General features: G+C 35.6%; 1 protein-coding gene across 9 annotated transcripts in view; it reads right to left on the reverse strand.

The window, feature by feature from the left end:
* CADPS2 (calcium dependent secretion activator 2) overlaps positions 1-26,474 on the reverse strand; it is a 573,333-nt gene that overhangs the window by 392,994 nt on the left and 153,865 nt on the right. For all 9 annotated transcript variants that reach the window (XM_045388493.3, XM_045388491.3, XM_065542514.2 and 6 more), the window contains exon 2: positions 23,701-23,814. In XM_045388493.3, coding sequence (XP_045244428.1) covers positions 23,701-23,814 — 114 coding nt within the window. The remainder of the gene's footprint in view (positions 1-23,700; positions 23,815-26,474) is intronic.

The raw sequence follows: 26,474 nt of genomic DNA on the forward strand, positions 1-26,474 counted from the left end.
CTTCAAAATATTAAGACATATCTGCAGCTTTTACAATCTATGCTTTATACAACTACCCATTTTTTTTAAAATAAGAGAACAGGCAACGATTTGACAAGTCTTCCCTCAGTTAAGAATTACATTGACAACAGTTGTCCAGAAAAAGGCTTATTTAATATCACAAGATCAGAGGCCATCTGTCTTACATTTTCTCTCCAAAAGTCAAGAATAAATTTCATCCACATCTCTGTATCTGAAAAATGGACTAAATATGGAATAATACACAGTCATAAAGTAATAACCATTTCTAACATATAAGCAGCAGCCTCTACAGGGATAAAAATTCTGCTTTAATTATTTTTATGTAAATGAATAGTTATATCTCTCAAGATATTTAAATATAGATATATATCTATATATCAAGTCATGAGCCCCAAATAGTCATTATCAGGAGAAAACTATACCAATTATGTATACCTTGGTACCTCAGAGAAAACTAACATTACATCAGGAGTAATACTTAAATAAAAAATTTCTAATTGCAAACAACTTTTTCTCCAATCCAGAATGTCTTCTATTTCTACCCCAAGTGATAGTTAAATCCTGTAGTCCCCACAAAGCTTCCCTGATTAATTCAGTCCAATGTGAGTTCTTTCTCCTATGAACTGTCACAATATATGTTTTACATTTTTTTTTGAGACAGAGTCTCTCTCTGTCGCCCAGGATGGAGTGCAGTGGCACTATCCTGGCTCACTGCAACCTCTTCCTCCAGGGCTCAGGCGATTCTCCTGCCTCAGTCCCCTGAATAGCTGGGATTACAGGCAAATGCCACCACATCCTGCTAACTTTTGTATTTTTAGTAGAGACGGGGATTCACCATGTTGGTCAGGCTGGTCTCGAACTCCTGACCTTGTGATCCACCTGCCTTGGCCTCCCAAAGTGCTGGGATTATAGGCGTGAGCCACCACGCCCAGCCATGTTTTTTCATTTTTGTATTTTAACATATTTTGCAGTTAAAACAGTACATACAGCATACATGTGCATTTTTAAAGTAAAAAAACTACTCCTTTATCTTTTAAGCAATAAGTACTATTTTCTTCATACCCTACATCCTTTCTTAGGAAATTATTTCTATACTACCTTGTGATATTTTTCTTCTAGTGTTGAAAACAATGTTACTTGTTTCCCCTCTTACAGAGGCTGTTGCCTTTACCTCTCAAATTGTAAGATTTTTCAGGGTAGGACTTCACTATGCTCCTTCATCTTCCTACAGGACCTAGTGCACTGATTTGTAAAAAATCAATTTCTTATTTGATTTGATGAAACAAAGGTGCTTCTCTGGCATGACTAAGGACCTGCCATGTCCTACTGTTTTTCATATTCTCTTTAGAAGTACAATCTAAGAACCATCTATTCCAAATGTCTACATTATTATTTCACTCATTCAAATATTTATCAAGATCCTACTATGTGCATAGTACTAATAAGTGCACACAATTTTAGGGCTACAGCAGTGATCGAAAAGGAACAATTTCCTATCCTAATGACTCTTTTGTGTACCCAGGGATTCAAAGAGGAGGTCATGGTTGTTGTATTTTATCCAAGAAACTGACCTTCTGATATGATAATATGCTAAATAAGGTATGAAGGAAGGACCAGAAAGGCACAGTATCTTAGTCTGTTTGGGCTGTTATAATAAATTACCATAAACTGGGTAGCTTATAAGCAACAGGAATTTATTTTTGCACAGTTATGGAGGCCAAAAAGTCCATGATTAAGGCAGATTTAGTGTCTCATGATGGCTTGCTTTCTGGTTAATAGAAAGCACCTTTTCGCTGTGTTCATTGTGGAAAGAGTAAGGGGGTCTCTCTTAGTCCTCTTTTATAAGAACACTAATTCTACTCATGAGGGCTCTGCTCCCATGAGCTAATCACCTCCCAAAGTCCCCACCTCCTAACACCATCACCTTGGGGGTTAAGATTTCAACGTCTCAAGGGGAACACAAACATTCAAATTACGGCACACAGAAAAATAAATCCTGCCCCCAAGGTAGGACAGTTTAATCATTGCATAGTTCTGATACCCTAACGTATCACTTTCCCTAGGATATTTCATGCAATGAAAAATAAAGCAGCCCATACAGCATATCTGTTCACAAAGTTTCCTTCATTCAGATCTCATGGAGCTTTAAAATTTTATATTTAAAAACAAAGCTGGCTGGGCGCAGTGGCTCAAGCCTGTAATCCCAGCACTTTGGGAGGCCGAGACGGGCGGATCACGAGGTCAGGAGATCGAGACCATCCTGGCTAACACGGTGAAACCCCGTCTCTACTAAAAAATACAAAAAAACTAGCTGGGCGAGGTGGCGGGCCCCTGTAGTCCCAGCTACTCGGGAGGCTGAGGCAGGAGAATGGCGTGACCCCGGGAGGCGGAGCCTGCAGTGAGCTGAGATCACGCCACTGCACTCCAGCCTGGGCTACAGAGTGAGACTCCGTCTCAAAAAAAAAAAAAAAAAAAAAAAAGCTTTGTTGTATATAATAATTTTCATAGTCTTAAGTCTCATTAGTTTTACCAGGAATAGCAATTGTTGAATTTTGCAAGTTTAATTAATTCTTAAGCCAGACTGCCTGAGTTTAAATCCTGTACCTACACTAGCTCTACAATTTAGGCAAGTTATCTAAACTCATGTGCCTTAGTTCCCTTACCTGTAAAACAGAGATAACAATAGTACCAAATTTTTAGGACTCCCATGAGGATTAAAAGAAACAATGTACAGTCTTGAAAGCACTTAGAATACTACTTGGCTCATACACAAACTGATGTGTGTTCACTGCCAGCACCCATCATTATATTTAAATCATCGTCTTATTCACCCAATTTACTAAAGATGATGCCAAGATCTGTAATGATTTTTTTTCAATCTTATAATTGTAAGGAAGTTTCTATTTTGACATAAAATATTGGTATCACTTTTCCATATATAACATACATTCTTGAAGACAAGTGATGTCTTTACACAAAACCTATTAGCACCTGCAGCTAAGCAGCTAATATTTGAATGCACATTAGGGACAAAATATTTCATGATTCATAGAGGATGCACGAAAACAGTGATAGAACTTACAATGCATTTTACAGTTATAAGGTACAGGCCAACTTTAAAAAATAAAAAGGTGTTTTTAGTTCCTTCACATCCACAGACCACCCATAAGAACAAAAGTAAAACAAAGAAGTAAAGCTTTTCATTGGATCTGCTGGCACAATATTTTTCAATATGTTGACAAAGAACCTGATTTCGCCAACTAATTATTACATTCATAATCCATGTCAAACTTCAAGAAGAACATTCATGTCACCAATTATTCAAATTTATTTTGAGATTTAGGGAAAAGAGGAGGTTATCATGAGCGAAAGCAAGTGTTTGTATAATCCACTCAAACAACTAGTTCTAGCAAGACCTAGCAGTAAATTACTATTGTTCTAGTTAGTTTCTATTTAATTGGCAAGGTTATACTAACAGATTACTCAGGTGGGAAAAGTAAATGATTGATATTCCATATAAATCGATAAGCAAAATGACATGGTTAACCTGAAAATACATGTGAGTAGCAGTCTATACCTACAAGAATATAAAGTGGACATAGTATTCACTGTTTTTATCAAATCTACAACTTTCAGATTGTTTCTAGTTGTCTTTGGTATTTAGCTTGATTTCCTATGTCTCATTTTACTTACTTTTCCATTTTAAAATCTTTGGTAAACAACTTCTTTTAATGTTTTACTATCATTTTTTTTAAAAAAAGAACAATAAGTAGGGCTATGGGTAAAACAGTTACAAAAAGAATCCATAGTCAAGTGGAGAGATAGAGGAACCAAACATTTGCTTTTTGCATGTTAATTTCTTACGAAAACACATACCTACAAGATGGGCTAGGAAGGGTAAGGAATAAATCTTCAAGAGGACTAGCACAAGATCCATTGCCACACATAGCAATAAGTCTATTTACTCACAAGGTGTTTCGTATAGTGCTTTTACAAACTGCACTAGCTAATATTTCAAGTATATTACTTATAATCTGTTGAATAATAGAAACTTACAGTAATAAGTTCCGATTTGAGTCTTTACTTAACACTTGGTGTTTAGCACTCTATGTCTTATCTCATTTAAAATTCACAACACTGCAATGAAGTAGATACTATCAGAATCTCGTTTTATTAACGAGAAAACGGAAACCAAACATGTAATTGGTTAGGTGGATGAACCACTGGAAGGCATCTCCCCTAGAGTTTCTAGAGGGAGTTCAGCCCTACTGACACGTTGACTACAGACTTCTGGCCTCCACAACTGTGAGAGAATAAATTTCTATTGTTTTAAGCAATTCCGTTTATGGCAATTTGATACAGCAACTACATGAAATGAATAGAGCTTATTGGTCATTTAAGTTTCCTATTATTTGACTTGTTATTCATATCCCTTACTCATATTGTTCAGGGATTGTCTGAGTTTTCATACTGATATACAGGAGTTCTGTACATACCTTAGATTTTAAGCCTCTGTTGACTATAAGCACTGTAATATCCTTCTCAGTCTTTGGCAGTCAATGTCCCTAGTTAGGATTGGTTAGGCCTCAGAACCCTATCTCCTAGGTAAGGTTTCTCCTTCCAGAACCCAGACGGCAAAGTGGTGACTTGAGCCTGTGGACAAGACACATGAATCCATGATTGGCTCTTCTGTAACCCCCACAGGATTTCCGTGTCTTGTAATTTAAAAGTAGCAAGTATTATTCTGCCTATGCCTTAAAAACAGGAAAAGATTATCTATTCTATACATAGTCCAAACAGAGGTCATTCTGCTTTGAGTAAGGTCTTAAGTATACAGGTCTGCCTCTAAAATGAGAGCTGCTTTCCTATGGACAAAGACAGTTTCACTCACTTTCCATGGTCAAAATTCTCCCTGACACAAGGCTTAAAACCTCTCAACACAATGCATTGCGAAGAAAAAAAAAGCCAGTTGTACAAGTACAAAAACCAACCACAGTGCAAAACTCCAAAGTAAAAACCCCACATGGTCTGCTCCTAGTAAGGTACTACCAAAGCTTAAAGTCATCCACCCTGATCCTAACAGAACCAAAAATGACATGATTTTGCTCCTCTACATTTTACTAAGAGCTGTAATCTTCTATCTACAATTCAATATGAAAACTCTAAAAATATTTTTCCCCATAAGGATGCAGCAAATTCATTGGGGGAGGGGAAAAACCTGATATTGCAAAATTGCTAAAAGAATACATTTCAAATTCTCTCATGACAAAAAAAGTATGTGAGGTGATAAATATGTTACTTAGCTTGATTTACTTATTCCATATTGTATACATGTCATAACATCACATTATACACCATAAACATATACAATTATAACTTGTCAAGTAAAAATATTAATTTAAAAAAAACTGATCTGAAGTAATGGAAGTCTACGCATTCGTTCAGTATGATTATTCATATATGTTGCTACAGGAATATGTTTTACGAAAAAAAGCCTGCCTTGGACCTTACTGGGGTACTATCTAATATGTGGCATATGTACTATGCTACATTTCTGATATCTAAAACAATGGTCCACCCTGCATAGAGCAGGCCCACCCCCTTCTGCTACTATCACTGCCAAAAAGACGGGAAAATACAACCCATATCTCTACTCCCAGACAAAAATCCCTTGCAAAGCTAACAGCCTAAAAGAGCAGGGGTAAGGGAGCTCCCAGTCAGCAGGAGGTTCCACATAGAAGGGCAGGCATTTGGTTTTCTGTCCTTCGTAGGGTAGGGAAAGAGGGGAGGGATAGCATTAGGAGCTATACCTAATGTAAATGACGAGTTAATGAGTGCAGCACACCAACATGGCACATATATACATATGAAACAAATCTGCACGTTGTACACATGTACCCTAGAACTTAAAGTATAATATAAATAAATAAATAAATAAATAAATAAATAAATAAATAAAAAGAAAGGCAGGCATGCCAGGCTTCTCCTTCCAACCTCATCTACCAGGTAAATCACGAGGAGGGAGTCAAAGGTAGAGTGCAACCAAGGGGCACTGACTCTGCTAATATGGTGGTTCTTGGGAAGGGTGGGGAATGGAGGGAGGCCCAGAAAGGGAAACATTGATTTATAAACAAGAAAGAAGAATCCAAAGGAAATAATGGGGTTTTGTCCCTACTTGGAATGTGAACATGACTTTTTCTACTAGAACACAAAATAAAATTGCAAATGTTGACAAACTCTGTAATGTGGTATCATTTCTGATTTTCAATATCCCAACAAAATTTGCCACTTAGAACTTTATAATGAGCTAAATGGCAAAACAAAGACTCCTTTTGTTGTGTGAATACTTCCTATTTTTTACATTCATACTTTTGAATCAGGATCCTTTTTATTCTACAGCTTATTTTCAACATACTTGTCTTTATCTTTCACTTGTTGTAATTGTGAGTTAATTTTTCAAACAGGCTTGTCAAAACCCAATTAAGAAGTTATCTCCTCTTCTCAATTTGGTCCCACAAAGCAAGTAAAGATGACAAATATTTAGTAGCAATGCCTGAGTAGTCTGGCAACTTCAAAGATGTGTAAATTGAGGGTAAAAACACATAAAAACTAGACTGCAAATAATTATTGCTATATTTTTCAAATACTTTTAGAATAGGTAAGAATATTAAACTGATAAGACCACATAAAAATGTTTACAAAAATTATAAGACACTTATGACATAACTCACAAATGATACTGGTAAAATTTTTCTATGTGGAAGTTATGTTGGACATTAAAGAGTAATAACTAACTTTCATATCCAGATGTAAATATTAATGAAGTAGTTTCAAGATTCAGGAGGGTAAACAACACTCTAATATAGAAAATCTTCTTATACAACCTGCAGCAACTGAAATCTTTCCATCCCTTTCATCATTTAGCTAATGGGTCTTAAATTTATAAATGCCCCTTGGTGAGGGCATAATCATTTTCCCTGTGTAGAAAAATTCCTGGGCAAAAAAATATTGAAACACAACTCAATTATCCTAGCACAAGAGCAGTATATCCCACATTCTTTTTTATTTGTTTGAAGACAACGCCTTGCTGTGTCACCTAGGTTGGAGTACAGTGGCACAATCATAGGCCACTGCAACCTTAACTACCTGAGTTCAAGTGATCCTCTGCTTCAGCCTCCCGAGTTGCTGGTACTACAGAGGTGCATACCACCACACTCAGCAATTTATTATTATTATTTTTTATTTTTTGTAGAGACAAAGTCTCTCTATGTTGCCCAGACTGGTCTCGAACTCCTGGACTCAAAGCAATCCTCATTCCTCAGCCTCCTAAAATGTTGGGATTACAGGCATGAGCCACCACGCCTGGCCCCCTCATTCTTTAGTTTAAAAAAACACATTTAGAGTTTACTAAGCTAGAAGATTTATATATGTAGCTTATGTGATTGTCATTATACAATTCAACCATTACATCTTAATTTGACTACTCAAAGAACTGCTTGTCAGCATTCTCCATTATATTCCTATATATCCAGAAATTTCTTGACATGGAAAAATGACAAGAAGGGGGAAAAGGATGTGGGAGGGGCAAAAGGAAAGCAGGTGAGTTGGGGAGAGAGGGAAAAAGGAGGTAGGAGAGAAGTAGAAAGAGGGAGGAAGAAAGATGGTGAGGCTTAGGGAAAGCAGCCTATAGGATATTGCCAGTGAGCTCAGTCTTACAGGACAGAAAGAGTTCTCCAGGTAGATAAGGGGAACCATGGCCTTCTAAACAGGGAAGAGAATAATAAGTAGCAAGTTGTATATGGCATATACAGTAACCACAGGTTTTTCTCCATTGCTAGCAGTCTAGTGAGTGTAACAAAGTTTAGTGAAATGAGGATACAAGAGTTGGCAGTGAACTGATCAAATGAGGCCATGTTAAGGCTTTTATAATCCAAGCATTACAACACAACACTTAAAGAAAGAACCCAATGCTGTGGTCAAGCTGAAACACTGACCACCAACTACCCCTTAGAGGACCATATTATGAGCTCAAGACTCTAATCATAATCTGGTATGGGATAACAGAGAACAGATATAATGGAGTGAATCTGCTTCTTAGAAAGAATCTCCCAAAAATCAATGGTCATGGTGGACTCTATCCTGCTTTCTCGTCCAACATGGCTTCTGTAGAACCTGCTGCATTTATGATAATTTCTTGCCACCTACTGTTTTGATAATATAACTTTTAAGGACTGACATCCTATGCCATAAATGTATACAATTTTGAGGAACTGAGTAAAGGAAAAGCCACAGTGTAAATCCCTGTACATCATATAGACACAGCTCCCTTTGAATTCTCATCGGAGGCATGGGCAAGCCAGGGTCGTTGGGTGTAGGAGAAGGGAGCCATGGGCATCAGTCACTGCAGAGGGCCCTGAGGGATGGGGCAGCTTGACTGGTGCCAAGAGCTCTGCAAAGAGGGGGAAGGAGAACTGAGGAAAGGAAGAAAGTGAGGGGAAGAAGGGGTGGGAAAGAGAGGGAACTAGCGGCTTCATGCATGAGGAGACCAAGCTGGAAGTCCCCAACACAGCCCTTCCTCCCTGCTTTGAACTTGTTCAAATCATCCACTTCTCTGACTATCTGACTATCCCCCTATTCTTCTGTTAAAGAAGGCAGGGGGCCAAGTTCACACCAGAGCTGCCAACTTAGTGCATTGGCATGTGCAATGATGCCAACTTAAAAAACAAAGGCATCCTGGGCAGAAAGAGAGAGAGAAAAGGCTGGTCTCCACTTTCCTTCCTAACATGCATGAGCAGAGGTTAAGTGTATTTAATACCTTTACTCTTGAAGGGCCCTTCACATCCAACTACAATCACTGACAACAACTTCTGTCCATGGTACACCATCAAATGTGCATATAAGTTTATTAGGAAAGTAGAAAATCAGGATGGCAATTAAATTCTATGTGATATAATAATTTTTAGAACAGAAAACTCAATAATCAAGCTAAAATCTCAGCAGTATATAAAGAATTGAATGTATTCCAAGGTGACTGAAAAAATTCATGACTGAAAAAAGGAAAAAATATCATTTATGGCTTTATCAAAATCTTGCACAGATTAAAGGTCATTTAGGAAAGAAAAACTACCTCTGCAATCATTTGTTGTAACTTAGAAAATACAAGCTCATATAAACCATCTCAAAGAAGAAAGAACTTGCTCAAAAAAAGAGTTCTTGGGATGGAAACTCTAATTATTAAAATAATATTTCCTAAACATTATGCTTGAATTAAATACTGCAGTCTCCTCCTAACTCTGGAGCACTGGACTATTTCAATTCCAAATAATCAGTGAATGCTTGAAAACTGGCTGAGTAGAAATAAATAAAATAGGATTGTCATACTAAAGGTGTCAATCAGACCTAACGAGTCATTCTAGAGTTAACCATTTTAAAGACAGTAAATATATGCCATAATAAAACCACAATACCATTAAATTACACTTTTAGTTATGATTTCTAGATGTAATTTGAGAGGACACACAAAACATATCCAAACAAAATTAAAAACACACAAAAACAGTATTAATGCTGTTGTAATTGTATATTCTTAAATATACCTTGACAGTAAATAAGGTTTCAGGTACTGTGAAAGTATAAAAGAGAACTTCATAGAGATGTATGTATATATACACATATATATGTATGTAGATGTATCTACATATACATGTAGATATATGTATGTATATATACACACATATGTGTGTACATATATACATATATACATACACATATATATCTACATATATATGTATGTATATGAATACATACAGAGAGAGAGAGTGAAACCTTGGGGTCTTTTAATATACCCCTAAGAAGAATATACCTGCTATAATATTCCTAAAAGTGAATCACCTAGTTTCAGATTGAAAACTGAATGTTCATAAGATTACTGCCACACATAGAACCACCGATGACAGATAACAAGTAGAATTGATTATTGCTGTTTTGAATATTATTAAATTTACTGATATAAGGCTGGGGTTTTTTTTGTACATCAAAAATGGCCAAATATTGGCAGTTTCATGTGGTTTAACAAAAGAGCTATCATTTGAAATATACGTGCCAGGCATTGTGTTAATTATGTTAACATATTTCATCTTAATTTTCACAGCTTCATGAAAAATTCATGTATCAGTTTCTGTGTGCATAATATTTTCTTTTCTTTTTTTTTTTTTTTTTTTTTGAGACGGAGTCTCGCTGTGTCTCCCAGGCTGGAGTGCAGTGGCGTGATCTCGGCTCACTGCAAGCTCCGCCTCCCGGGTTCACGCCATTCTGCCGCCTCAGCCTCCCAAGTAGCTGAGACTACAGGCGCCCGCCACCACGCCCGGCTAGTTTTTTGTACTTTTAGTAGAGACGGGGTTTCACCATGTTAGCCAGGATAGTCTCGATCTCCTGACCTCGTGATCCACCCGCCTCGGCCTCCCAAAGTGCTGGGATTACAGGCTTGAGCCACCGCGCCCGGCCAATATTTTCATTCTGAGGTGGGCATCATCACATTCAAGTCCTCTAGATTTGCTCAACACCAAAAGGAAAATTTAAAAATCAGTACCCCACTCCGAGCTGGTAAAGCTGGCCAGGACAATCCTAATAATTAATTACTGTTTATAAATATGTCTCTCCTAGTAGACTGTGGGCTCATGGAAGTCAGGAACCTTGCCTTGTTCATCTTTTTATTTCGAGGGCATATGGCAATACCTGACTAGCACTTTTTTAAAAAGTTCATTTAATTATTTACTCAGATAGATTGATTGCTTAGTGTCTACTATATGTTCAGTGCCGTATAAGCCATGGTATCCTGCTCTGATGCAGCTTATAATTATCAGAAAGTAGCACACATGATAATATAAATTAAGTGCTGAATTGTGCAAAACCATGGCAGATACTTGTGGGAAAGCAATGCTGTAGGTAATAATAGTAATAGCAGCTCACATTTAGCTCAGGCAGTGTACTTGGCAATTTAACTTCATTAACTGATTTAATCGTCAACCATCCTTGGAGGCAAGTACATTATTATCTCCATTTCACAGATGAATAAACTCAAGTACAGGAAGGTTACATAAACTCCATCACTCACACAGATCTGGAAGTCCAATCCAGATAGAACAAAACTCCCAATGGTTTTTCACCTGTTTTTTTTTTTTTTTCCATGTTTTTAAATTCTATTTCCTCTGTGCTGAAGCCTCCACAAGTCCTGTAAGTCAGTGATTTCTAAACATTTTAAAATCATGAACCTTTCGGCAATCTGTTGAAGCCTAGTGATTGTGATCTCTTCTCAGGATTATGCTTTTAAACGCATAAAAATAAGTCCATAGGATTACAGAGAAAAGCAGTTATAATGAAATACAATTATAAAATTATTTTAATAAACAAATTTGTGCTATAGTAATATGTGTTTCTACGACTCATTAACAAACTGTAAAAAGGGATTTAAGAGTAACGTAGTTTCAGTGTAGTTCATGAACACAAACATATTTTGAGAGAGCTGCAGTGGAATGTAATGTGATATGAAAATTTATGTGTTTCTTTTGGTGATAATGACAGGCACTGCCAGTACTACTGTAGTTTATTGTTTAAGTCATAATGTAAGAGAATGCTATATCTCAGAGGTTAGTGAATATAAGGATCTAATGTTTTCCCATCCTAGTTCACAGACCCCCTGAATTCCATCCAGATTAAAAATCCCTGTTTGTAAACTGCAACTCATCCATTTTACTGTGAAAACATCTCATATATATATATATATATATATATATATATATATATATATGCACATATGCACATAGGCGTGTGTGTGTGTGTGTGGATGTGGATGTGGATGGATGGATGGATCGACGGATAGGTAGATAGACAGATAGATAGATAGATAGATAGATAGATAGATAGATAGATAGATAGATAGATAGATAGAGACTGATTAAGGGGGTATAAGTATAGTAGTGTTATATCATGGATATAGTGCATGAATCTGGGCTTTTAGTGTACCCATCACCCAAATAGTGTACATGTACCCAATAGGTAGTATTTCATCCCTCACTTCCCTCCCCCTATCCTCTCATCTTTTGAGAAATGCAAATTAAAACCACAATGAGACAGCATCTTACACCAGTCAGAATGGCTTATTACTAAAAAGTCAAAAAATGGCAGACACAGTGGTTCATGCCTATAATCCCAGCCCTTTGGGAGGCTGAGGCAGAAAGATGACTTGATCCCAGGAGTTTCAGGCTGCAGTGAGCTTTGATCACACCACTGTACTCCAGTCTAGGCCACAGAGAGAGACCATGGTCTTGCTTCACATGTTGGTTACGAATGCTGGGAATGTGCCCTAATCCACACTGAAAGAGGAAGTACTTAAGAGAAAGGCAGAACCAATATGCCCTGGAGGATGCCTGCATGATACCACACAGATAGCAGATACCTATTTATAGGATAAATTCATACACATTTTACATCATCCCTGTGTCCCTAAAAAGAGTTGGTATCTCCTAAACAGCTTGAATTTTTTTTTTCAAATAGTGTTTATTCAAGACACTAAATTTTAACTCACCAGCTTAACCACTCTAAATAAAACTCCCATTCACCAATCTGGATTCAGATGCAAAAGAATGCTTTTCCCAACGATCTTATGAAAATAAGATTCTCCATACTGTCTTATAGAAACAGTCAATGACAAAAATGAATATTTTTGACAATTGTAAGGGGGACTATGTCTTTAGTATGTTTTATGATGGGTCAAATGAAAATTATCCTTCCGATAAGTACTTTGATAGTAATCAATATAAAATTAAATTTTATAAACAAAACCAATAGTGTACTAGAAAACAGATGATCAATGACTATCTTAGCTAGTCACAGGCTTGCGTATGTTACTTGTTTAATACTCTATGCTTTCCAAAACCTTAATCTATCCATTTTTATGAAAATGAAAGAGAAAAGCTTTAAATATGTCAAGGTGAAGCCAGCCCCCACTGTGACTGTGCTAACACAGGTACATGTGTTTTCTCTCAAGATCTCTCCCTGAAGCCAAAGAAAAGAGAAAAAGCTTTAAAAATAGAAGCTTAAAGATAAAGAGAACTATTGAGTAAATCTGACAGAGGATTAGCAGAGGACATGCACGAAACTGACTTAAGAGTAACATTTGAGCAAGCATAAAACTTACGAAGCTTTCAGGGTCATAGAGTCAGGGAAATTGGATTATTTACTCTTAGAAACTGTTTTTAAAAAGAACATAAAAGAAAATTGTAACTCTAAAATTAGGAAGAGCTTCCTGATACAAAAAAAAAAAAAAAAAAAAAAAAACTATCCACATATAAGATAGAGATTGCTTAATGAGGTGCATAACTAACTATAGGTGTTCAAAGAAACATTACTTAACCTTAAGCTGACAAGATAAATAAACGAAAATGAATAAAACTAAATAACTTCCTGAGGAAAGGCATTTAAAGTTAAAGAGCATTTCCCTGATTAATGAAGGAGTAATCCTGTAAAATGGAATCTGTGATCAAATGGACTTCCCCATCAGAAAGCTGTAGCAGTGCCACGGCTCAGAATTCCTCTAAGTACTAACTTGGCATTTTTCCCTCATTAAAGATACGGCTTTGCTGACGCTGGATTTAGTTAAAGAACCAAGGGTATCGGAGAGCCTGATAAACAAACGTGCCCTTCAAAGGATTATAAATAGGTATGAGCATAAATTCTTTCTGAATTGTGGTGCCAGTTTAAAGTATTAAGACTATGGCACAGCACAAACATAAGCATCTCAGATCTGTCAAGGTCCTGTCTTTGCAACATGTTAGCTCTAAATTGAGCACCCTTTCCTTGGGCCTGGGAATTAGGGAATGCTACACTGAAGTAAATTGCATGTGCTTCTTTCTGTTCTTGGTGGCTACCTAGCTTGGGCTAAATGCCTAGGCCATTGGTGAAATTGAGAATTTACACCAGGTTTACTTACCCACAGCCCACCTATATAGATGCACTATCCTTTTATAAGAATATAGAAGCAGAAGAAAAGAGAAGAATGAAGAGTTAAGAGAGAAGTCTAGCCCTGCCCTCTGCAACAAATTTGCTAGGTAGGCATGCAAAATTGACACTCTCAGTTTCACCTAAAAAATGCATGAAGAGAGAGGAAGAAAATGCTCAAACAAGATGATTTCCTCAGCTATCTTCAAGCAACAAAATTCTATAATCCATGCATTATCCAGTCTTCATAACAAAATGGTTGCCATCAAGAATGCAGGCAACTTTACAGAACACACTCACAGGTAGCAGAAACCCAGATATTGTATACAGCAATAGGAATCTCAGACATGAAAACACAGTGTGCAAATTCTTACACAACGCGTAATTTAAAATGTCATCCTTAGAATATAAAAAAATATGACGTGAAATACAATGGTTAATATCAAAAACAGCAAATGCAATGTGATCTGCAGAGCTCAGTGCAAATTTAGAATATCACTTCTCATTATTGGTTATGGATTTCACCTGTGAATGTGTTGACTTTTTTTTTATTTTATTTCCTCTTGCCACAGGCTGCCAATCTTGGTTTACTTAGCGATCAGGCCTTTTCCAGGGCATTATTGCAAAGTTTAAAAGGTATTTCGACAGGTCAAACATCCCTTGAAGTATGAAAAGTAAATTATTCTATTCCAAAATAAAATGACAAAAATTTTTCATCAAAATATTTAAATACCAATCTTCCCAGCTCCTCTCTCTCTCTAAGCTTACAAACATAAGACCAAGCAACGCAGTATACATTATCAAGGCTAAAACAGTGAGGTAATTACATAAAATTTAAAAAGCCTGGGTGGAGTGCGGTGGTTCACACCTGTAATCCCAGCAGTTTCAGAGGCCAAAGTGGGTGGATCACGAGGTCAGGAGATCGAGACCATCCTGGCTAACATGGTGAAACCCCATCTCTACTAAAAATACAAAGAACCCCGTCTCTACTAAAAATACAAAAAAAATTAGCCAGGCATGGTGACGGGCGCCTGTAGTCCCAGCTACTCAGAAGGCTGAGGCAGGAGAATGGCGTGACCCCAGGAGGCAGAGCTGGCATTGAGCCAAGATCGTACCACTGCACTCCAGTCTGGGCGACAGAGTGAGACTTCATCTCAAAAAATAAAAAAATAAAAATAAAAATAACAACAACAACAAAAAGCCTGAAAAGGCTCTTAGTTTTTACAAAGAAACCAATAAACAACTGCAATAATTTTTAAGTAAATATGAAGAGTTGAGGTATAATGTTAGGGGAAGAAGAGAGATAAATGAAATGATGCCAACCTGACAGCTGCTGGTGGACAACTGGAGCAGATATTCCCAAATTCCTTGGGAAGAAGCTAACTTCTGAAGTCAAGTTCCTTGGTATTCTAGACTAGGAAGTAAGAGTGCCTATAAAGATTCAAAAACAATGACCTGAAGATTTGTCCTGAAAGTAAAGTATCAAGTCATGCTCCTTTACTTGTTCTTTACATTTTTGGGGACTGTAAGAATAGCCAGGATAAAGAAAAGGAGAAATACAAAGAAACAAATTAACATTCAGACACTTGTGCAACTAGAGGGAGCTTTGTTTTTTCAGTTTTATTTATTTTAAATTTATCTTTTGATCCATTATATTTGTACACATTCATGGGGCACTTGTGATATTCTCTTATAGGCATAAGGTAACATGAATGATAATTTTCTTACATTTGTAATGATCAAGTTAGGGTATTTAGGATGTCCATCACCCAAGTATTTATTATATTTCAAGTCACCTCTCTTCTGTTTTGAAAAATACATCGTTGTTAACTATAGGCACCCTACTCTGCTATCAAACATTAGAACTTACTCTTTCTAACTGTATGTTTGTTTCCATTATCCAATCTCTCTTTACCCCCTATCCAACACCCACTCTTCCTAACCTTTGGTATCTATCACTCCTTTGCTACCTCCATGTGATCAACTCTCTTAGATTCTACATATGATGGAAATCATGCAGTATTTGTCCTCCTGTGTCTGGCTTATTTCACTTAACACAATGACCTCCAGTTCAATCCACGTTGCTGCAGATGATAGGATTTCATTCTTTTTTTTATGGTCAACAGTATTCCATTGCATATATACATCACATTTTATTTATCCATTCATCTGTTGATAGACACTTACGTTGATTCCGTATCTTTGCTATTGGGAATAGTGCCAGAATAAACAGGAGGATGCAGGTATCCTTTTGATATATTGATTTAATTTTCTTTGGATAAATACCAAGTAATGGGATTGCTGAATCTTATGGCATTTCTATTTTTAATTTTTTGAGGAATCTCCATACTGTTTTCTGTAGAGGTTGTACTAGTTTACATTCCCACCAACAATATATAAGAAATCCCTTTGCTCTACATACTTGTCAACATCTGTTATATTTTTCCTTTTTAATAATAGCCATTCTAACTGAGGTAGGATGATATTTCATTGTGGTTTTTATTTTTTCACATACATGTTGGCCATTTATATGTCTTCTTTTGAGCAATGTCTATTCATGCCTTTGCCCATTTTTAGTGATATTATTTTTATTTATTTATTTTTACTGTTGAGTCCTTTGAGCTTCTTGTATATTCTGGGTATTAGTCCCACCTTACCCCTTCTACATAGAGGAAAACAGTTCCAAAGCAATGGCATGAGTTGCACCAACATAATCAGCTCTTGAGTAGAACCTAAATCACAGAGGTACTAATCCATGAGGGGTGGTAACTGGAATGAAGAGGAGGAGCGGCAGAGGGAAGTATGATGTAAACCATTGTCATCAATGATTTATAATCATGAAAACAGAATCCAAAGGAGATAAAATGAACCGTAGTCTCTACGTGAAATGTGAATGTATCTTTCATTCTAAGAGAACAGAAAATGAGTGAATATTGGAGGTAAGAAACTTACAAAAAATTAATGCAAAATACAAAAAACAAAGTGAATAAAATAATCACATCATAACAGAGGGTTAAGCATCTTCTTAGTGTATAAACAATGCCTATATGAATCAGTATTAAGAAAATGAACATGTAAATGGGACACAGGACATGAACACATAATTCACAAAGAAATATGAATGACCAATATAGAAATGTTAAACTTCACTAACAGTAAATAAATAAATAAATAAGGAAACCTAACAGTTGGCATTTATTTTATGATAATACCAAATGTGCAAGAAAAAAAACAGCACTCATATATGGTTATGGTAGAAAAAACTTACTACTTTGAGGGCAATTTGATAATCTGTATAAAGAACTTAAGCAGTGCTCATCACCTATCACCCAGTAATTCTACTTGCAGAAATTTATCCAAGATAATAAATTTAGCAATATGCACAATTATTTCAGCATTTACTTTTTAATAGTAAAAAATAAAAACGTAAGTGTCTAACAATAAGCAGGATATTAAATAATATTTAGATACAAGCACACAATGATCTATTATGCATGTACTTAAAACCATGTTTATAGAGAATATCTGATACTAAAGAAGGCTCATGTCATATAAATCAGATTCCAGTTTTATACATACAAAACAGAAACACCAAACTGTTAAAAGGAGTTGCTATAGCTATTGAAATTATACAGGTGGTATTTTTCTTTTTCTCTCTTTTTATAATATACTATTTTTAGAGCAGTTTTAGGATGACAAAAACGTTTCTTATTTTAAATATTCCTTAAATTATCCAACATAAACATATACTACTTATATTAAAAAGTGTTCTTAACATAATATCAAAGTAGAAAATTTCTGAATTTCAAAATTCAAGACATTTTGAAAAAAAAAAAAAGGCCAGAATTAGACCATTTTGGGAGTACTTTTCCCCAAATTTCATAATAAACTATTGAAAATAATTTTTTAAAGTTTATTGAAGGAATGAAAGAATTTGTCCCATTATAAAGCAGGAAATCTGAACAGCAAATGGTGGTGGGGGTGGGGGTGGCAGCAACAAAGTTTATTTTAATACTTTTTTGGTAACTTTTAAAAGACTAAATACATCTCTAACTCTCATTTATTCTTTGGGACCAAAATAGAACATAAACAAATGAAAACAATAAGAAAACTATACATCCTTTCTGAAAAGTTGTGAACAAACCCAAGTCACAATTTTTTTAAAAAAGCTCTAGCATCCACATTGTGTGCAATAGCAGAACTTGAAAGTTTGTATTATGCTGAAAGCAGCTAGTCAGCAACTTACACTGTCTTTTGGAAATCTACAAGAGAAAGACCATTTACTTTTCCACATATCCACTACAAATCACATTGTCATTTGTTATATTTGGATAAAGTGCACCTGAATTCTGTGAAACAGAAGCAGATATCTGATGACAAGAACAGCTTGGAAAGCAACAAACTGCAATAAACCTATGTTTACCCATCTGCAGAGTCAGCTGAAGTTTCCTAAATTAAAAAAGAAATAGACCAAAACCAAAAAAAATTGGTCAAAAACGAAGAGCAAACACTTGTAGAATTTGTGTCCATTTCAGGACTTCCTTTAGACAATGAGATGCTTAAAGAAAAAAAAAAGTGAAGAGGAAAAAAAAAAATCCCTTCAATTAACAAAAAAGATGACAGTACAGCAGAATCAAACAACGATTATTAACCATAAAATTATCAAGATTATAACTGCCAACTTTTATTAAGTAGTTAGGTATGCTACCTGCCATTTCTTTCTTCTCTTCCTATTCTGGTCTGTCCCTCTAGCATCATGTCTGCCTACTTAGGCGGTTTAGATATTTGGGTCAATTTTTAATTATGCCAACTGTGTGAGAATATTGAAGAAATTTCACAAACATATTTCTTTATTATTCTTGTTACTTATAATACTTAAGGGCATCTTATTAAATATATGATATAAATTATATTGTTACATAAAAATCATTATTATTCCTCAGTATATGCTTTTATGTAACATGTTGAACAGTATTCATAGTAAATACTAATTATAACTGACATACATACACAAAGACACCCCCCACCCAAGAAAATACCACATAGAAATATCCAAAAAGATCTAATCCTGGAATAATCTAGTTGAAAGAAATTATTTCCCTTAAAAAAATGTACCAAGAGGAAATGAATTTTGTCAAATAATGTGGAGAAACAGAAATATATCTTGGGTTTCATACCGAGATCCCAGGTATTGAAGTAAACCAAATATCTGAAGGTACAACCACTATAAGAATAGACAGATAACTCTTTTTCTTTTTAGATGGAGTAATTGTCTATAGACTATATAGACCTACAATCAAGATGGAAAAGGCTACTCATAAAAGTTATTCGGGAAATAGCAATCATAAAGCTGAGAGAGAAAAATAACAGCAAACAGATTTTGGGAAAATATATATACTAAGAGTACGAAGGTGTGTTTTCAATTGATTTGATAATACACATTTATTAGGATTGTTCATATATATATTATTGAACAATATAATATATATTCCAGGATTAGATCTTTTTGGGTATTTCTATGTGCTATTTTCTTGGGTGGGGGTGTCTTTGTAATATATATTTGTGTATAATATATATTATGTACATATATATAATTACATGTATTTACATTATATATTATATATAATTATATATTACATATAATTATATTTTATATAATCCTTCAAGTCAATCCTTCAATATACATTATATATGCTATGTAAAATACATATTATATACAGAATCAGAAATGGCTATCACAGCTAAAGGATAGTAAACATAATAATTGAGCAAATGACCACTTAAAGGTTATTAATAGTTCAAAACAGCTGCATACAGCAAACAATATATATAACGTCCCTGAAAACATAGACTTCAAATGATATAAGAAGCCACAAAGGATCACAGAATCACAGAATAACTAGGTTAGAAAGAGCACGAAAGGCCAACCATGCTTCATAAGTATCTAGCATCTTCAAGGAAACACAAAATCATGAAACTAAGAACAATCATATTCAAAAGAAATTTCATTACAATACAAAAGTAATACTTTTAGATAAAGAGAATGATGGAGAAAGTAAGAATAAAAACAAGACCAAAATATACAGTTTCTAGATAGAGTAATAAATACTGTAATACCCATTCACTCAGTCAACAAGTATTCACTGAATATATTTATGTGCTAAACTGGGGATACAATGGTATACAGAAATGGCTCTGCCATGGAACACACATTCTAGAAGTTATAAGGTCTGTATCAATATGGTTCTCAAATGACCATGTGAATCAACATTATCAAGGCTGTGAACAAATGTGATCCCAAAAGAACCAATCCTTCAAGATGGATCCCAAGTGGCTAACTAGGTTTACATTCAAATTGAGTAAAGTAGCCATTTGCTGACTAGAAGTCATACATGTTACTCTGAGTGCCCTGAAAATTCACACCTCTATTTAACTTTGAGACTTCAGGAACCCACCTGAACCCACCAATCAGAACTCACCTACCCTGTCCAATCAGGGCCCAGTTATATCCAACCAATCAGAACTTGGTTGTGTTGACCAATCAGAGATAAGCAAGTTTGAATCCTTTATTTCCATAAACGGACCTGACTGGAAATGTAGTGCAAAATCTTTCACTATAAAATCAGAGCCCATTGCTTAAGTCAAGGATTTCTAGGCCACAATAACCTATGATCACATCACAGCACTCTAGTCAGGGTGACATCTGAATGAGACCCTGTCTCAAAATAAATTAAAAATCAAAATTAAATGAAATTCCTTTTCAGAGAACTTTTGTTCACAAGGCACAGGTTCAAAATTCAGATGTTGAAGCCCCATTCTCAGAAATTCTCATTCAACAGGTCTTGTATGGAACCTAAGAGTCTGCTTTTAGTCAATTGCGGTGGTCTGAGGTTCTTAGCTCTGCTTTTAATTAGCTATGCAGTTTTGGACACAAGTCACTTAACTTCATGTGTAAGATGGGAATAATTATCTTGTTTATAAGATTTATTCTAAAATATAAACATATATTTAAATATATTTTAATTTCTCTGATGTCTGAGACTACTAATAGATTTTGAAGTGCCCACAGTACCTGACATAGGTATATTCAAAATGGCAACTGTGAAATAATGATAGCATGCCAGAAATACTTTAAAAAAAAAAATCTGGATTCACATTTATCTTGGATGCTTACCAAATATATAACACTGGAAAAGTCATTTAATCTCTGTAAGCTTCAATTTCTATTTATGTAAAGTGTAGGTAATAATATTTCCACTGTTTATTGCAAAGAGATATTGAAAGAACAAAAGTTAAGACTTTTCTGGTAAACTATAAAAATTACTATATAAAAGTATTAATACATAAATAAAACATAAAGATCATGATCACAGCAAAATATGCAAAATATACTTCTAAAAAATGAAAGGCTTTTTGGGAAAAAAACTGAAAAGCAACTTTTCTACCTTATTTTTCCAACTAAATTTATTTATTTATTTATTCAAGAGTTTGCTGTGTACCAATTGTGTACTACCTAGAAAACAGTAACTCCACAAATGCACCTCAGGAACACAGACTCATAATTAGCATCACAAATCTTAGCACCACTTTGAGACGTGCACAAAGACAAGTTATAGTTTCACAACTAAACACTAGCTGGAAATATGAACAAAAGTATAGAAAACTCTCAGTCACCAAGTCAAACCACCTCTTCAATGCTTACATCTCTTTCTGTAACAATCCTAGCAGGTAGTCATTTAATTCCACTGGTTAGCAATCCACCAATTCTAAGAGAATCATCTGGAAAGCTTTCAAAAGCATGAATTCTGTAAGTCTGATTCAGAAAGTCTGAGATAGAACCCCAGGACCTGTTTTTGTAGTATGTTTCCCAGATGACTGTGAAGGGCCACTAGAATCAAGTTGTGATGCTATATTCAACCAGTCCATTCTATTTTGGGGCACTGCAACCAAACTCTAGATATATTAGGTTGAAATCTTCCCCACTTCAGTTTCCAACTAAACCCTAGTTTTACTCTTGGGATTACATACAACACCACAAATCCAATCTGTCTACAAGCCAAACAGCCCCAGCTCCTTCAACTTACATAGGTATGTTTCAAACCTGATCACCCTAAATTTGTGCACATTTTTTATTCATATACGGTGCCCAGAAGAGAACATAATCCTCATGTGGAACACAATGGGGATACTCTCTCCTTCACTGGAGTTACAACATTTTTATTAGCACGGCTTGTGTACCTTTTTTTTCTGTTGAAATGTGTGCCTTTTTCTAAACTGTGTCCACATCATATTATGTTTACTTTTAAAAACTCACTTATTTTGAAATATTTTTAGATTTACACAAAAGTTATGACGATAGTACAAAGAACTCCCTCATCCCCCTGCTGACTCAATTTCAGTTTCCCTAACCTTATCATCTTAGAATACAGCAGTGCATTTATCAAAACCAAACATGAGCCTACTGTTTCACTAAAAACTTTTTATCTTTTTATACAGATTACTTCCCTGAGCTACATTTCCTTCATCCCAAATACAGACTTTTGGCTTTTCTTTAGTTTAAGTACATGAGGCAAATATAGAAATTTACAGTTAATACTGTAAGATTCAAATCCTGAATTTTACATGATGAAATCTTCCTCTGACTCTTACAAGGGGAAATCTAAGGTCCTATATGTGTTAAAATTTTGAGCTCCTATACTTGTTAAGATATTCTGAGTCAAGGTCCAGTTGGACATACCCACTCTTGACATTAGATTTATGTCATATACATATTTAGTCAGCAAAACTTCCATTATTTCATTTAATTCAATAGGCTGAGGCTTGGGGGAAGGTAAACTTCTCTAGAGTTGCATTAATTAACCTCTGATGTATACCATCACTATTATAAATCCAATCAGTTAACTACCGATTATTTAATATGTTTACACAAAAATATTCTTGCCTCAGGTAAGTTCAGATCCATTGTATCTCCACACTTTCCCTTGTTTATTCGTCTTATATATATTTGCATACTATGCTTCTTCAGCTGAAAGTTGTTGAGTACCTGCACAATGAAAGGAATCCATTCCCTCAAATGGCTCTGAAACGCTTAGGCAAAAAGGGAACTCTCTAAACTAACAGCTAGTGGCAATTCACTGAAGCAGTTAATGACCATGTGTGAAAACTGGTGCTCATAGGAAAACCATAGAGAAATTCCTGAGTCACAAGCTAGAATCAGAAGAAATAGCAGGGTGGTATTGGTAGTGTTATTTCTTTAGGAAGAAAAGAGAATTCAATTTATCCTCTTGAAATTAGTTACTAGCTTTAATTATTATAAAGCTTAGGGAACAAAATCGCATAAGATGGCAATTTACTATTGAAATCCAGATTTAAAAGGATAATTTAGACATGTGGATCTAAAGATGGCTATAGTCAGCTGTATCAATCACTGCCAGAAGATTTTTCTAAATAGTTTACTTCTCCTCATAAGATGTGACTAATTTCGATTCTGTTTATCTCTCAAATCCAGGCTGTGGAATTAGAGCTTTGCAATTGTGAAATAGAACTAACAATGCTTTCAAAAAGGTTGCAAAATCACAGCCTTCCTGTCAGACCAGCAAGCTTCTTTAAAATGGGGAAGCCATAAAAATAATAGAAATCTTTAAAATGTATCAGAAAGTCAAAAACAAAGCTCTTCAAACTTACCTCATAATAACTCCGAACTGCGTTGCAAAATGCTTCATCAGCTACAATTTGGGTTTCCCCATTGAGGAAGGCCTGGAATCGTTCTTTCAGTAACTGCAATTGTTGTTTGTTAAGCTACAAGAAAAAGAGAAAATAAGCAGATAAATTGGCCAGTACATGAAAAAATAATGACTATTAAAAATTATATTTGCTGTATGTACATTAGATTTCACACCTAAATTAACTTTATAGTAAAGAAAAGTAAAAGCTAAAATATCCTACTACTTGTACTAATGGTTAGACTTTATTTGAGATGGAGTCAAGCTCTGTCATCCAGGCTGGAGTGCAGTTGTGAAATCTTGGCTCACTGCAGCCCCCACCTCCTGGGTTCAAGCAATTCTCCTGCCTCAGCCTCCTGAGTAGCTGGGATTATGATGCCCGCCATCATGCCTTGCTAATTTTTGTATTTTTAGTAGAGATGTTGGCCAGACTGGTCTCAAACTCCTAACCTCAAATGATCCACCTGCCTTGGCCTCCCAATGTGCTGGGATTACAGGCAAGAGCCACTGTACCAAGACACTAATGGTTAGACTTTAAAACATTTCCAAGTCATTTCATGTACTCCGTAATCTTGATGTGGAAGTGGAATCCAAATTTCTACCCCAAATTTCCAGAATTCTCACAATTGCCATCCCAGTTTCTTTATAGAGACAGAGAAAATCTAAAATTTGGATAAGAAAGTAACTAGTAGTTAATATTAATAATATTATACAAAATTTCAAGCTGTTCTAAATAGAGAAAGTAGAGAAGAGCTTAGAGATGAGGGAGGGATGCCTTGGACAAGAGGTAATAGGTAGAAAGACTAAAAAGACAGAATGGACCCTAAGAAAGATCCCTCTGGAAAGAACAACCATTGCATGCGAAAATGTGGATTTCGTGAACAAACATACATCAACAACTGAGTTTAGATAAATAAGGAGAAGACAAAGAAGACAAAGCCAAAAGAGAACAGAGAGGCAGCAGGTAGGCAGTGAAAGCGTCTTTGAGCACATAGGAGAAAATGCTCTGAACTGGGGAAGTTTACAACCAGGGGTCCTTACCCTGGGTGTAGCTTCCATAATTATTACAGAGGGTGAATTAGACATGAAATGTGACTATCAGTCATGTCCTCTAATCATCAACGACAAGCAGGGTGAGCTACTTAATTTGTAGGGCCCAGTGCAAAATAAAAATAAGGAGCTTTTTAGTAAAAATACTATTAAGAATTTCAAGAGAGCAGGAACAGAGAACACTAAGCCGAATGCAGAGAGCCCTTCTAGGCACCAAGCCCTGCACACACAGGGGCATGTACTTCACTAGAAATAAAGCATCTTAGATCTCAGGTAACGCAGAACCTTTTTTTTTATGCTTAGCTGGAGAGAAAACAACATAGTCTTGGAGATAAAACAACAAATTCCAAAATATATACGAAACAACAAAGAAATAATCCATTTCATTAGATCCTGATCAGACTTTATTAACAAACTCATTCCAGTTCTAGAACCTACAGAGGGATGCGAAGCATCTGGAAACATGCTGAGGATAAAATGATTAAAGGATTAGGTAGACTAAACTGGTATGACTTGGCTTCAAAAAGAAGGCTGATGTGAAGTAAGTATAAATCTGTTCAAAAGGCTTATTAAACTGCGATTCAAATATAAGAAAGACAAGCTCTTTCAAAAAATCGGTTTTATTTAGGACTCAAACAAGACAGTTTGTAAAGAAACTGTAACTGGGAGTAACAGAATTAAAAAAAAAAAAAATTAAAAAGTGTCCTATTGTACCCAGGGGAAAAATAACCTTTTGCCCTGCGCAGTGAAGAAAGAAGACCATTCCATTTCTTTACTAAGTTATCTCCTTCATTTTAGAGGAAGCTTAACCAAGCTAAGGTGCAGGAACATCATCATTATATTACAATATCCATTTCTATAATGTTAAGAAAATGAAAGCAGGGACCTTTTATATGTGTGTGTACTAGCAACGCAAATTAAGTTCATGACTTTAGCTCTCTAAGCATGATTCACAAAAGGGACCAAATGGAAATGGGACAGCAACTGCTAAGAGTGAGGCAGCTGAGAGCACTATAGTTACTAAGCTCTGGAAATGCCAAGAAGAGCTTCTCCTTGCAAGTCAAGTGAAATAATGGCAATGGAAATGTATGCAAAGAATGACAATGAACTGAAGAAGACCTTACTGATCACTTGTGCCAACTCCTTTGCTTGATAATTAAAATACATACTCTTTTTTTTTTTTAATTAATTTATTATTATAATACTTTAAGTTGTAGGGTACATGTGCATAACGTGCAGGTTTGTTACATATGTATACTTGTGCCATGTTGGTGTGCTGCACCCATCAACTCGTCATTTACATCAGGTATAATGTAATCCCTCCCCCCTCCCCCCTCCCCATGATAGGCCCCGGTGTGTGATGTTCCCCTTCCTGAGTCCAAGTGATCTCATTGTTCAGTTCCCACCTATGAGTGAGAAGATGTGGTGTTTGGTTTTCTGTTCTTGTGATAGTTTGCTAAGAATGATGGTTTCCAGCTGCATCCATGTCCCTACAAAGGACACAAACTCATCCTTTTTGATGGCTGCATAGTATTCCATGGTGTATATGTGCCACATTTTCTTAATCCAATCTGTCACTGATGGACATTTGGGTTGATTCCAAGTCTTTGCTATTGTGAATAGTGCTGCAATAAACATACGCGTGCATGTGTCTTTATAGCAGCATAATTTATAATCCTTTGGGTA

Source organism: Macaca fascicularis, chromosome 3, assembly GCF_037993035.2.
Source record: "Macaca fascicularis isolate 582-1 chromosome 3, T2T-MFA8v1.1".
Lineage (NCBI taxonomy): Eukaryota > Metazoa > Chordata > Mammalia > Primates > Cercopithecidae > Macaca > Macaca fascicularis.